Source organism: Balaenoptera musculus, chromosome 5, assembly GCF_009873245.2.
Source record: "Balaenoptera musculus isolate JJ_BM4_2016_0621 chromosome 5, mBalMus1.pri.v3, whole genome shotgun sequence".
NCBI classification, from domain to species: Eukaryota; Metazoa; Chordata; class Mammalia; order Artiodactyla; family Balaenopteridae; genus Balaenoptera; species Balaenoptera musculus.
In genome coordinates this window covers 70,817,019-70,832,443 of record NC_045789.1, presented here as the reverse complement: position 1 = coordinate 70,832,443, position 15,425 = coordinate 70,817,019, and the positions used below count along the sequence as shown (strand labels likewise).

General features: G+C 32.0%; 1 protein-coding gene across 1 annotated transcript in view; it reads right to left on the bottom strand.

Annotated features, from left to right (window-relative positions):
- Positions 1-15,425, bottom strand: part of GABRG1 (gamma-aminobutyric acid type A receptor subunit gamma1) — a 66,900-nt gene that overhangs the window by 45,256 nt on the left and 6,219 nt on the right. The window contains exon 2 of the mRNA XM_036854048.1: positions 4,291-4,439. Within this exon, the coding sequence (XP_036709943.1) occupies positions 4,291-4,439 (149 nt within the window). The remainder of the gene's footprint in view (positions 1-4,290; positions 4,440-15,425) is intronic.

Below are 15,425 nucleotides of genomic sequence, written 5' to 3'. Positions count from 1 at the left end.
TAAGATATTAATACTAAATGTTTTAGTCTCAAAATACTGTTGAATCTCTACTGTTAATATAGTGTGGTGGCAAATAAATAGAAAAACAAATAAAAGAATGGGATAGAAAGGACAGAAATCACAAAAGTAGATAAGAAAATGTAATATATGATGAAGTTGACATCTCAAATAATGAAAGCAAAGATTGACTTTTTAAAAACTCATGCTGAGTCAACAGAAAAGCCATTTGAAAAAGATAAAAATTAGATTCATACTTTACACCATACACAGGAATAAAATTCAAATGCATCAGGGAATTAAATAAAAGAAATAAAATCATACAAATGCTAAAAGTAAACATAGATGAATTCCATTCAAAGTGGAATATAACCAGTAACATGGAAATGAAACTGTCAAAAAATGGTTAACATAACCACATTGAATGGGGATAGGGAAGAAAAAACTAACCTAAGTTACTTTGAGGAACAGTATTTTGATTACATACTGCAAAGATAAAGGCAAAAAAAATTGTATATGAATATTTTATTCTAGTTAATTTTTATAGATGTGTTAAAGTTATAGAATTACTTTATGTATTTACTGGAATTGAACAAATAATAACATATACTATGGGTAAATGAGAGCCGGGTGTCTCCCTGATGGAAAAATAAATTACAGATAAGGAAAAGGGAAAGGTTAGAATGAACCCTATGGTCTTTGGACTGGAATCAGGGTTGTCAGTATCGACTTCTGGTTTATAATACGTATACACAGGGATAGACATAGAAATATAGATGCCTGTGAATGTATGTGTAGAACATATATTTTCTCCTTCTGCGCAATGAGAAGGTCAAGAAGCAATGACACCCAATATTAAGAAATACACCTGGTGCTCACATCTTGGTTTCTAAATACCATTCTACAAAAAGAGGAACCAGGGTTCTTGGAGAAATGATGAATTCCATTGCTGGATCAAGAGGACTCTGGAAAATTTTATGTGCTAGAAAGTAAGGATATGCTCAGAAAATGATAGAAACATAAAAGAACAGAGAAATAAAATTATAGGACGTACCAGTTGTCAAATTTTCATTTTGAGCAATAAAATAAATAATGATGGTAAAGGATAATAAACTATAAGATAAGACATATATCTAGAGGTCTACACTGAGTAAATAAATAAGTGAATAGATAAACAATTGGACAAGTAATAGATCCTCCTTACTGCAGAATTACAATTAATTTGTGTAGAAGGAATGATGATAATATTGACTTACCACTTGACAAACATCACAGTAATACTCTTGCAGGTAAGAATCATTGATAGAGACCAGAGGAATGGACAAAAGTGTGCTGAGAAATATCTGCATATTTCTCCCCAGTGCAGTATCTCCTCACAACATATTTATTCATCAAAAAGAAAGATAAGGGGCTTCCCTGGTGGCGCAGTGGTTGGGAGTCCGCCTGCCAATGAAGGGGACACGGGTTCACGCCCTGGTCCGGGAAGATCCCACATGCCGCGCAGCGGCTGGGCCCGTGAGCCACAACTACTGAGCCTGCGCGCCTGGAGCCTGTGCTCTGCAACGGGAGAGGCCGCGACGGTGAGAGGCCTGCGCACAGCGATGAAGAGTGGCCCCCGCTTGCCGCAACTGGAGAGGGCCCTCGCACGGAGGCGAAGACCCAACACAGCCAAAAAACAAAAAACAAAAAAAAACAAAAAACAAAAAACTGCCCGGTAGTGTGAAATAATTCTGTTTGAGGTAAAAAGAAGAGAAGGAAAACTGAGTTGCTAAATCAGACTTTTCACAGTTTGGGGCTAGAAGTTAAAAAAAAAAAAAAAAAAAAGATAATAACTTCACAGTGAAGAAACGTAGAAGAAACCACACTTAACGAAAGTGTGGTTTACATCACCAGTAATAAGATATATAAACATCACATACCTCCTAACAATACACTGAAAGCACAAAATATCACTTTTGCGGTGTTCTTGGCAAAAATGCATAAACACAGCCCAATAATGAAAATATCAGACAAATTGAGGGGCGTTCCACTGACCAGTATACTTTAAAATTATCATGTTCATGAAACAAACAGAAAAACTGAGAAACTATACGAGGTTGGAGGAGAGTATGGAGGCATGAGAACAAAATGCAATGTGTGATCTTGGTTGGGATTCTGAACAGAAGAAAAGGACATCAGTGAGGTATCTGCCATAATTTGAATAAGGTCTGTAGATTAGTTAATAGTAGTGTATCAATATTAATTTATTGATTTAGGTAATGATTCTGTGATTATGTAAATATTAACATTATGGCTGAAAGATTTCTGGGAATTTCATGGATAGATAATATTTTATTAAGTCTAAATTTTATTTTGAAAAAATAATTAAAATAATCTAGGAAAACAGAAAACTAAATCATGGAAAATAGATTAACAATAAACAAAATAGTGTAAAATAATAAAATTTAAGAAAATTTTCAACAAAGAAATTTGACAAAGCTAAAATTTGATTTTATGACAAACTAATAAAAATTTTAAAGCCCTTCAAGATTTATTCATAAATGAAAGAATAGATTACTAATATCAGGAATGGCGGAGGAGAAAAGCCCTCAGATCTGAAAAAAAATTAAAAATATCATAAAAGATGTTATGAAACAATCTAACTCAAGTAAATTTTAAAATTTAAATTCCTTGAAAACTAACCAAAACTAATAAAGTAATTGAACTGCTAAAATTTTTTCCCAAAATACAAACTCTAGGCCAACATGACTTCACCAAGTAATTCTTCCAAATATTTAAGGGAAAAATAGTATCCACTTTAGATAACTCTTTCAGAGATGAAAAGAGAGGGAAATATAGCTCATTTGTAGATGCTAGCATAATATTGACGCCAAAACTGAAAAAGACATTACAGAAAGTAAAATAACAGGCTAATGCCCTTTATGAACAAACATAGATATAAAATTCCAAAACTAAATATTATCAAACTGAATCTAGTGATATTTTAAAAATATTACCATGTCACAACTAAGTAACATTTATTACAGACACGCAAATTTTGTTTAAGTTTTAAAAATCAGCCAAAGTTAGTTACAGAAAAAATGTTAGTAGAATAAAGGGCAAAATATGATCAATATGATTGTTTCAATAGGTGCACAGAAGTCATTTGAACCAGTAGGGAGGTAAAAAGAACCCTAGCAAAATAAGAAGGTAAAGGAACTACAAAGAGCATCTTAAAAAAAAAGAAGCTTACATCAAACATCATAATTAATAGTGAAATATAGACTGTTTTCCCTGATATCAGGAACAAACCAGGACTATTCAACACTGATCTCTAGTCTTAGTGCAATATGTCATGAAAAAAGTATAATTTTGAAAATTAATTAGAATGTTCATTATTTGCAAAATAAACTCTATTGGCAAAGTAGTCATTATGGGTAATAGTCATTACTCTCTGTGTTTATAGAAAATCTACATTAATGTAACAATAAATAAAGTTGATAAATTTAGCAAGGCTGCTGAGGACAGAGTAAATTAACAAAATATCTATTGTATTTCTATACACTGCTAATAAAAACTTAGAAAGTAAAACTAAAAAATCTATTTATACTTACATTAAAACTTCAAATATAGAAAATTAAATCTAGTAAAATATATTCAGCACTTCTTTACAGAAGACATTAATAAAAAATTGAACATATGTGGAAGAATATATGATGATCATGAATTTGGTACAGTAAAAATTCACTATGGTAAACATTTCAATTTCCCTATATTGATTATAGATTTAATGCAATCCCAATAAAAATCTGGCTGACATATTTTGTTTGTTTTAAAGTGTTGCAGTGGGAAACTTTGAGGTTATTTATGTTATAAAATGTATACATAAATGCTCAGAACTGAGAATAACAATTTTGACAAAGAAGAACAATGTTGGATTGTCTACACTAAATATACTCTCAAGGCTTATAATTCTACATTAACTAAAACAGTGCAGCACTGCACAAAATTGGAACGCCTACATACCTTTCAAATATTCCCTTTTATGAAATATCTCTTAGTTTTTCAGGCAGTTTTATCAAAAATTGCTCTGTTGTAGCAATTGTAAAATAATTACATCGAAAATGTTTAGATGTCTTTCTTCCCAAGTCAAACTGTGAAGCTTTCAAAACAGTACCATTCCAAATAATAATTGCCAAACCCGCAGTCTCTAACACGCATCGGACACTCAAGGAATATGAAATATGATAAAATAACATCAGCAAATGTGGCTTTCACAGTCACCAAAATCCCAGAATGATTACTCGAACTTACCTCCTATGTCTGGGCGAAGTTTATTGTCATAGCCTTGAAGCAAGGAGTTGAGAATTTGTGTTATATCTCCTTCATGAATCTTTGGTGCCAAGACCCAAGTTTTGTTCACTGTTAAATCCTCATCATCTTCATCATCTGCTTTATCAACACTAAAGAATTCAAAAACGAAAATTGTATGATAGAAAGTTCAACCAAGTAGTGTATTTTTAAAAATAGTTTAAGATTATTCTAATTGTGTAAGAGAATAATAATGGGGGAAAAAAGCATTAGAAATATTTTACATTCGGTTAGACTAACGCCTACATCATATGAACTGTCCTGTTTTAATAATACTCAAAAATGAAGAATCCAGTGCAAGGAAATATCGTATAATACTAATGTAATAAAGTTTTGCCACTCCCACAACTGTCATTTAAGGCCATAGAGATTATGCACTGATAATGTGAGGAGTGGCCCTAGATTTGTGCGGTACACAATCTGCACAACCATACGTAAGTGACTCTATACCACCACACCCTAAACTAAAAATTAAGAAGTAAATAAGTGCAGGAAAAGTTGTAATCATTAGTCTGGTAAAATGTATTTTAAAATGCATGTGTAGAAAAGAAGACTTAATGAAAGATGAGTGAGGAAGTGTTCAAAGAAAAAAGGAAAAGGTATTGAACACACCTATGCTTCTTCCTTTTAAGTCAGAAGAACCGAGACCCCAGACATCTGTTCCAAGAAGTCTGTCAAAGATTGTCTTACCAAATCATGAGTGGATGACTCACTCTTCATATATATACATATATATATAATCATGTATACATATATATACATATTATATATACATACACATATGTATGTATATATATATACATGTCTATATATATACATATATATATATAAAATCATGCTTTCCATATATATATGTGTGTATATATATATGGAAAGCATGATTATCACATTTTAGGACTAGAAGTTAGACTTTAGGGATCAAATAACCCACTGCCTTTATTTTGTAAATGAGGAAACAAGTCAGTAGGGAATCAACCAAAGCACAAACTCATTTATTTTCAAAACTGAGACTCAAACCCTGGTCCTATAGCTAATGCTTCCTGCTACGCCTGTGTGTTTAACAAGCATAAAGTTTCAGCTTACTTATGAATTGTGGTAGAAACATATATAGATATTCATCTATAATTCACCAAAAGTAACAAACTACTTTATTACCCGTAAGTAACCCCCCTTCATTTGAGTGAGATCAACCTAGACTTACACCCAACTTTAGTAAATATTAGTCCTCCACTGAAAAAGTATATATAAACTTTTATACTGGTAAAATCAGGTAAATCTATAATATATTATTTATTTACATATATTTATTTGAGAGATGAGCTTCCCTCCCACAGTAGATATTCAAGTTTATCTTAACAGCCTTAGTTGATATTTCTACACTATTCATTCAAATCTCTTTTGCTGTGAACCTAAACATCTTAGCTAATGCAGCCTTTACCCACTTTATCCTTTCAAATTATTTTTCAGTTTTATTGAGATATAATTGACATATAACATTGTACATGTTTAAGGTGTACAACGTAATGATTTGGTCTATGTATATATAGTGAAATGATTGCCACAATAAGTTTAGTTAACATCCACTCTCTTTATCCTTTTAAAGAGTATAAATTAACATTGTAAATTAAAACTTAACCTTTAAGTATTTGTACCTCATTTTATCTTTACAATAATTGTATTGATAGTTATTAACGGAGAGTTCACGGATAATGGAGTACATTATTCTTCTCAATATTTTTCCTCTTCTTCCTGTCAGAGAACTATTCTTTTCACTCCACTGACTTCTAACTTGGTCATGTGACCTGAAATACTCCTTTCTGCAATGCATCCCTGTCCCATTAAACTCAGGTTTGGCCCTGCAATTTACTTTGGTTAATGGAATACATGTAACATAGATCACTACCAAGCAGAAGATTTATTGTCAGTGCATGGTTCACCATATCTCTCTGTCCTTCTGCCAGAAGACCAGCCATACTCAGACAGAGGCTACTACTCCATGACTTCACTTTCAGGGTGAAGGCAACATGAACATAGCCACAGTTGACCTACAATGGACATGTAGCCTGAGAGAGAAATAAACATTTAGTATTGTAAGCCACTGAGATTTGTGGGTAGTTTATTACCACAGTATACAAATTTTATCCATATGTGAACTCCTGGAGTACATTTATTTAACAGATTTTTAATGAAGTGCTCATTTATATTAACTGTTTTGCTGTATTTAACTTCAAAAATATATACTACTGAAATACAGTTGTATGATTTCCTTTAAATAATTTCTTATTTTCTCTCAGTAATATATATACATATGTACATACATACATTCGTTTATAAACTAAAGCATTAAAAGTACTGAAATATTAAGAATCCTGCTCATGTGTCTTCCAGGAAAATTTTATCTAATTAGAACTGCTGAGATATTGTCAACAACCAAAATTTAGGGCATCCGTCTAGCTTTGAAATACAACTGTAGTCAAATGGAAGTTCCCAGAAAAAATAGGAAGCACATGCTTATATTGACTTATATCCCCCTTTTCCCAGCTATCTCAGACGTAATATAAAAATTGACCTCAATGACATCACAAACTAACTTTCCTCATTTTTGGCAATAACAGAAAGGAAATTTCATTATAGTTAATTTCTTCATTTTCCTCCACACTTTCTGAATTACCTTCAGAATATTCATTAACTACCTTAATTTCATATTGGTATTATTTTGGTGATTAAAAAACACTTATAATCTTAAAGATAGTTCATATAGCATATCTGATGTTTCACTATCATTCATAGACTGGAAGTTTTGTAACATTTACCTATGTTGAGTGAACATTCATTTGGAGGAAACAAGTATTATTTTCTTAGGCAATATTCTGGGAATTTGTAGACATTTGCAAGCGCTTCTCTTAAATAATTTGAATGAGTATAATTTTATCATTATTGGAAATAAATATACTCCTTAGTATATAATTTTACTAAATGTTTATTTTGATGATTGATGTTTTTATTGTTCTTATCAGCTGTTGAGTAATTTCCTACCATGTTTCATGAACTGAGTGCTAGGTTTCTTCCATATTAAGGTATGTCATTTAATCCAGAGTAATCCCATGAAATAAACATTACTATTCCTGTTTTACAAATTAGAGAAAAATAGATTTATAGAATTTGCAGGACCCACACTATTAAATAATAGAGCCAGGATTTGAAACAAGATTGATTTAGCTTGAAGACTCCTTTTCTCTTTGAAGTTTCCATGGTATCTTACTTTATCTTTGTTAAACAATCCGGGGTAGTTAGATTTTGAGTTTTCTAATTTATAAGAACATAACAACATTTTGGTAAGTAGTTAGCAAGTGCATTTGGGTTGTGCATGGGTAGAATGCTTAGTCTCTGCCTTTGAGTTCTGAGAAGTTAGAATAATAATTTCAAGGAATCACACACACACTCTCTCTGATAAAAAAGACTTTCTAAAGTGTGTGCTCAATCTTCAGTCCAATGCTTTAATTCATTTATAGAGGAAATACCATGTATTACAAATATGCTAATTGCTGAAAACAAAAAGCTAAGTAAAATTGTATGCCTGATCTATTTGATCTTATTTTCTAATGAAGGAGAAAACTATTCAAATGATACAAAAAACCATCATGTACAAAGATGCTTATCACAGCGTTTTCTATAGTAGCACAAATTTTAAACAAAAGAGCACGTTTAAGTAAAGTATTATATGTCCATATGGTGTGATTGATGCATCCATTCAATTGGTGATTATGAAAAGTCTGTAAAAATATTAAATTATTTTCATAATTTAATGTTGTATGCAAAGTAACATATAATAATTTGCCTTGATCAAAACCTAGGTATAAATGGCTAAAGATTTAACCGGAAAGCAGTATAATGAATACACTAAGTATTCTATGCTAGTGGAGCTACAGAAAATTTAATTTTTTTCTGTATATTAATAGTATACTACAATTTTTCTGCATAATTTTGTAACATAACTACATGAAAAGGAGTTAATTTGACATTAATGCCTACCTAAAAATGAACTGCCTCTTCCTATACACCAGATAGTGCCCTGAAATAAATTTCTAATCATAAAAAATAAGTAATTAAGTAGAGGTTTTTATAGAGACAAGTAGAGCTTTACACTCTGCCAAGAAAATGAAATTGGCAGTCTTAAAAAGTTGGCACTCGATTCTCCTTGGGTAGGAACATGGTTGACTGACAGCCCAGGCGCCAGCCCTCTGGACCAGCACTGCATCTGTACCAGATCCAAGCTTCCCCAGGCTGCTTTCAGGCAATAAATGAACATTGTGGCAATGGTAGTACAGACCCATTCCTGCAAGACTAGGGCCTCCTCTAAAGGGCAACTTGTGTTGGATGAATCCTGCTGGCCTAGCCAAAGCCTGTTTAGTAGGGCTCTCTAGTCTGAGACTCTTTTAACCCAAACGTCCTCTTTGCTTATACTTGCACAGGGATCAGACCTCCATTATTATCTGAAGGCTCTCTCTGCTTACTTCCACTTCCTCTCGTTTACCCTGCACAGGCATTTCTCTCGAAAATCTCTTACATGTCCAATCCCAACTTGGCATCTGTTTCTCTGAGGCTTTTGCTTCTCATATTCTTTAATTGACACTTGTAACTTGTTACTAAAGAAAATTTCTGAGTCACCTGTATCAGTGTTGGTTTTTTTTTTTTTTTTTTTGTCTTACTAACTTATTTTAATACCTTGACAAATCCATCTGATTACATAGTAAATTATTGTATGTAAAAGAGTACTTTAAAGATTGTATTACTCTTCTGAATATAACAAGCAAAAGTTTTAAACTAATGGTAACTAAGAGATAGGTTAAGTGAAGACAAGGCATGCTAAGCCATATAATCATGAGAATTCATCTTTACAGCTAGAAAATATATATATATGTCTATAGCAAGTCAATCAATCAATATAAACTATTTTTCATACATAGGGTAAATATTCATCAAGATTTTCCCAGGACAATCTTGATTTACACCTGTTGTCCTAGAATAATTACAATATTAATAGTAACCTCTTTCACTCACAAAATGGCCTAATTTGGATGATAAATTGTAAAGTCACTGGATATAGTTCATATAAAGTTTACTGCAATGAAAATGCCCTTGTTCTGACACCTAGGGAAGACTCTTCCATCAATCTATTAAGGCAGTGCAGATGACAGCAAAGGAAACCATAAACAAGACGAAAAGACAACCCTCAGAATGGGAGAAAATATTTGCAAATGAAGCAACTGACAAAGGATTAATCTCCAAAATATACAAGCAGCTCATGCAGCTCAATATCAAAAAAACAAATAACCCAATCCAAAAATGGGCAGAAGACCTAAATAGACATTTCTCCAAAGAAGATATCCAGATTGCCAGCAAACACATGAAAGGATGCTCAACATCACTAATCATTAGAGAAATGCAAATCAAAACTACAATGAGGTATCACCTCACACTGGTCAATAAGAATGGCCATCATCAAAAAGTCTATAAACAATAAATGCTGGAGAGGGTGTGGAGAAAAGGGAACCCTCTTGCACTGTTGGTGGGAATGTAAATTGATACAGCTACTATGGAAAAAAGTATGGAGATTCCTTAAAAAACTAAAAATAGAACTACCATATGACCCAGCAATCCCACTACTGGGCATATACACTGAGAAAACCATAATTCAAAGAGTCATGTACCACAATGTTCATTACAGCACTATTTACAATAGCCAGGACATGGAAGCAACCTAGGTGTCCATCGACAGATAAATGGATAAAGAAGATGTGGTGTATATATATATATATATATACACATATATAAAATGGAATATTACTCAGCCATAAAAAGAAACGAAATTGAGTTATTTGTAGTGAGGTGGATAGACCTAGAGTCTGTCATACTGAGTGAAGTAAGTCAGAAAGAGAAAAACCAATACAGTATGCTAACACATATATATGGAATCTAAGGGGAAAAAAAAAAAGGTCATGAAGAACCTAGTGGCAAGACGGGAATAAAGACTCAGACCTACTAGAGAATGGACTTGAGGATATGGGGAGGGGGAGGGGTAAGCTGGGACAAAGTCAGAGAGTGGCATGGACATATATACACTACCAAACGTAAAATAGATAGCTAGTGGGAAGCAACCGCATAGCACAGGGAGATCAGCTCGGTGCTTTGCGACCACCTGGAGGGGTGGGATGGGGAGGGTGGGAGGGAGGGAGATGCAAGAGGGAAGAGATATGGGAACATATGTATATGTATAACTGATTCACTTTGTTACAAAGCAGAAACTAACACACCATTGTAAAGCAATTATACTCCAATAAAGATGTTAAAAAAAAAAAAAGAAAAACAAATACCGTATCCTAACACATGTATATGGAATCTAAAAAAAAAAAAAAAGGTTCTGAAGAACCTAGGGGCAGGGCAGGAATAAAGATGCAGACGTAGAAAATGGACTTGAGGACACCAGGAAGGGGAAGGGTAAGCTGGGACAACGTGAGAGAGTGGCATGGACATATATACACTACCAAATGTAAAACCGATAGCTAGTGGGAAGCAGCTACATAGCACAGGGAGATCAGCTCGGTGCTTTGTGACCACATAGAGGGGTGGGATAGGGAGCATGGGAGGGAGAAGCAAAAGGGAGGGGATATGGGGATATATGTATAGCTGATTCACTTTGTTATACAGCAGAAACTAACACAACATTGTAAACCAATTATACTCCAATAAAGATGTAAAAAAAAATACAATACATATTGCTGATGCTATGATTACAAAATTGAATTTCAAGCTGTTTAGGACAAGGCAATAACTAATATTAAATCATATAGCAAAACTTAAAAAAAAAAGACTCATCTCTAAGATTGTAACAAACTCCCATAAATTATTTAGAAAAAGATGGATGATCCATCAGAAAAAAAAAAATGGGCAGAGATTTGATTAGGCATTTCACAAAGATAACCAAATGAGAATGAGTACATGAACAGACACTCCACATCATTACTCATGAGGAAAACATAAATTAAAAACATGAGATACCACTATACATAAACCACAATGGTTAAAATAAAAAACCTTGACAACACCAAGTGTTGATGAGGTTGTGGAGCAACTGGAACTCTTGTACAGGACTGTGAGGGCAAACTGTTAAAACCACTTAGAAAACTCCTTGGTGTTATCTCCTAAAGATGGACGTGCACACACTCTATGACCCAGTAATTGCACCCCCAGGTGCATACTCAACACAGTTGCATAGTATGTTCACCAAAACGCTTGTTCCACAATGTTCAGAGAAGCATTAGTGGATGTACCATCAATTCAGAAAAAAAATCCAAATATGCATCAGTAGTGGAATGGATAAATAAAATGGGTTATTTAAAAAAAAAAGTGCAGCTGAAGCTCCAAACAAGGCCTCATCTGTGATCTGTTGCTCATGACAAATTAGTGTTTGTTTATGAACATCAGATACATTTCTATAAGTCAAATGACAAGTTCCAGGGAAGAAACATACCTGTTCTAATGTTTCTGAGTAGACTATATTTTAATGTCAAAGCCTACAGGAGCTAACTTTTAAAGAGTATGTATAGGCACTGAATTTAGATCTGAAAGTCAAAGAAAATAAAATTAAAATTAAAAAACTTTCTTATTTTCTTTTTGCCTTTATATTCTACTTGCTTAATTCTTTTGTACAAAGCTCTTTTTAGGGTAGTAATGCTGAATCATTTTTATTGCTCATAAAAGTTGGTAGGGAAGCGAAACAAGTAAAAGATGATAGATAATAGAGTTACAGATTTGAACTTCCAGAGTTTTAGAGAGGTGAAGTGATAGTCCACTCAATTCTGTGATTATCCTCTTAACACAAAAGAATTTGGGACCCATCACGTGAGGCACAGAGAGGAATGCTTTGAAAATTTGAGGAGGGGGAAGGGAAGCATGCCTAGAATATTAAATAAGTGTGTTCCAGTCTGTCCAGTGCTTAACTTTACCATAAAATTGATCACACTGCATCTTAATTAGCTATTTACTTTATTTATTTATGACCCTCTGTAAGCTCCTTGAAAGCCAGGGTTAAGGTTTTCAATGTGATACCATTGGCACTTAGCCTGACATATAGTAGGTATAAAATAAAAAAAAAATTCACTAAGTAAATGAATAAATGGACCGAATATTAGAAATCATCTTGCTGTTTACAGGTAAAATTACAGTGAATAAAGAAAATAAACAACTAAAAACTGTAATTATTGGTCTTAATCAGAGAATTGATTGTAGTTAACCTAATATAAATTTTAAAACATAGTAGCAGTAGCTTTCTGATTCTAGTACTCATCCATCATAAACTTAAAAAAAAAAACTGATTTCTTTCACAATGACAATACAATCTATAAAACAATTACAAAAAATATAGCAGGGAAGATCTGTCTTATGTGAAGAAACTAAAACACCAATTAAAGAATATAAGAATAGAACAAAATAAAGGCAAATAAATATTTTGGCTATAAAACAATATTATTAATACATAATTCTCAAATTAGTTTCTAAATTTAATAAAGTTTTAATTAAAATCCACAGTTCCTATGTAACAGATTAAAATCATTATACTGTAATTAAGTAGAAGAATCAATATAATAATTACAAGAAATTATTGAAAAATAGATTGTTAGATGAAATTTGCCCTGCCAGAATAAAAAGAAAACAAAATAAAGTCACTGTAATCAAAACCATATTGTGATAACACATAAAGAAATCAGTGAAAACAAAATCAAACCTTCAAATTCAGATCCCAAGTGTCTAGAAATTCAGTATACAACAAACGTGACTAGTCAGTTTAGAAATGAAAGGATGAATTATTCAGTAAATTAGATTGAAAGGTTTATCAAGCCATTTAGAAAAAATAAATTAGATTACTACTTAGACAATAAATTGCAGATATATTAAAGTTCAAAATATAATAAAGTATAAAACTATTAAAGAAAATATTGAAAACGTTTTTTAACTTTTGAGATGAGGAGGTCTTTCTATGCAACACGTAACCAAACCAGGAAAGGAAAAAAAAAAAAATGACAAAAAAAAGGAAAAATAACTCATGGAGGACATAAGACAGTTTAGACAAAGACTGGAGACAAAGGATAGATTGAGACAAAGATATTTACAATGTAACTGGTATACAGAAATTTCAGAGGGAAAAAAAGACTAATAAAAATAACAAACCGTGCTAACATTTACTGGTAGCAAGGGAAAATAACTTTAAAATGTGACAAATTTTAGCCATCACATTGGCAAAATATTAAAAGATTCATTACATTCAGTACTATTGATAATATAGATAAATGACATTTTTATAACCATTAATAGAATAAATTGCTCTAATAGAATAAATTGAGTAATTTGGCAACATTGATGAAATATTGAAATTAAAAGCATGTACATATGTATATATATACATAGTAACAATATTCATAATAAACAAAAAAAGACAGAGAATCTGTAATAGAATAATTTAATAAATTATAATACTTCCTTAATATAGAATGCCATATCATCATTAAAAAGGAGGTACAACTAAGTATGTGTACAAATCTAGAAAAATATCTTTGATATTAGCTGTGTGACAAAAACAAGTGTTAGATTTCATTTGTATAAAAAATGTACACACAAATGTGTATATACATATTTGTTTAAACTTATGGAAAAATCTGGAAGTATAAGCTCCAAATTGCTAAGTAATTTTGAGGAGTAGAATGGACTAAGTATTACTCCATTATTATTTACATTATATGATCAAAACGATTATGACATTAGGGGAAAAAGTTTTGTTTTTCCCATATATTTCAACAACATATATATGTATATCACTTAGAGATTACTTAAATTGTTTGTTTAAGAAAACAAGTAAAGAAAAATAAGGTCTAAACTATTTGTGGTAAAAAACTTAAAATTTAAAATATTTTATGTCCACAGAATAGAACAGAAATTGGATTATATATTGATTCTACAGTTTGAGATGTGGAATATTAGTCTCAGAGAAAAAATAAAATGTGACATCTTCATCCACTGTGATTTTTATGTAGCTTCCTTGGTAAGGTAGAATACATAGCATCTTTAAAATTACACTAATGTTAGGAAATTAATGGCAATAGAGATTACTTTGGGCACAGAGATCTTCACTGTTAGTTTCAAAAGGGGTATGGCCAATTCCTAAATCTAGTAGAACATAGTTTGATCTGGTTAGATAGGATATAGGAGTGTAGTGTAGTTAATGAGAAAAGGGACAGATTGATATCAGAATCGATTTTTAAAAATTAGTATAGTGACATATTTTTAGAAAGAAAACAAAAACAGAAAAATATAAAATATAGCAGATTATTTTTTTGTAACATCTTTGCTCATAGCTTAGTGATTGATCCTTAAAATAACAACTAGTACTAATAATAAAACAATATATTTTGCCAGTTTTTGGAGTTTTTTATTTGCTTTTTTGGCAGGCCAGCGTTATTTTGTTAAAACAGAGTTTAGAAAATTGGGAACCGTGCTTCCAAAGAATAGTCTTTAGGGGGATGATGAATACACAGAGATTATAAATGTTCTTTTGAGACTGTTTCCATGTGAATATTTTTTGGAGGAAGGGAAAGAAACCATAATTTTCTTCACAGTCCATTAAAAAATTACCGCTGGATTGAAAGTATATTAAAATGAACACCAAATTTTCCATTGTTCCACTTTATATTCATAGAACATAACGGAACATAAATTAGACTTAGAAACATATAACACTTCATGACATTCACATTCTCTAAGCCTTTGATGCACTTATGCATCAGATAAATTCTATCAGGCTGCTAAAATTTTTGCAGAATTAAGGCAAATATTGAGACTTATTAAATTATAAACGATATGAAAAGATCTTAAAATTAAATGGAAGAAAGAAATGGGAGTCTGTTCTTTTGCATGCAAAAAGATATACCTTTTCCCTAAGTCTTGGGACCATAAAGTGAGAGGTAAAATAGTTTCATTGACATAAGTATCCTCTCAGAACTTTCACTTCAAAAGGGAGAGAATAC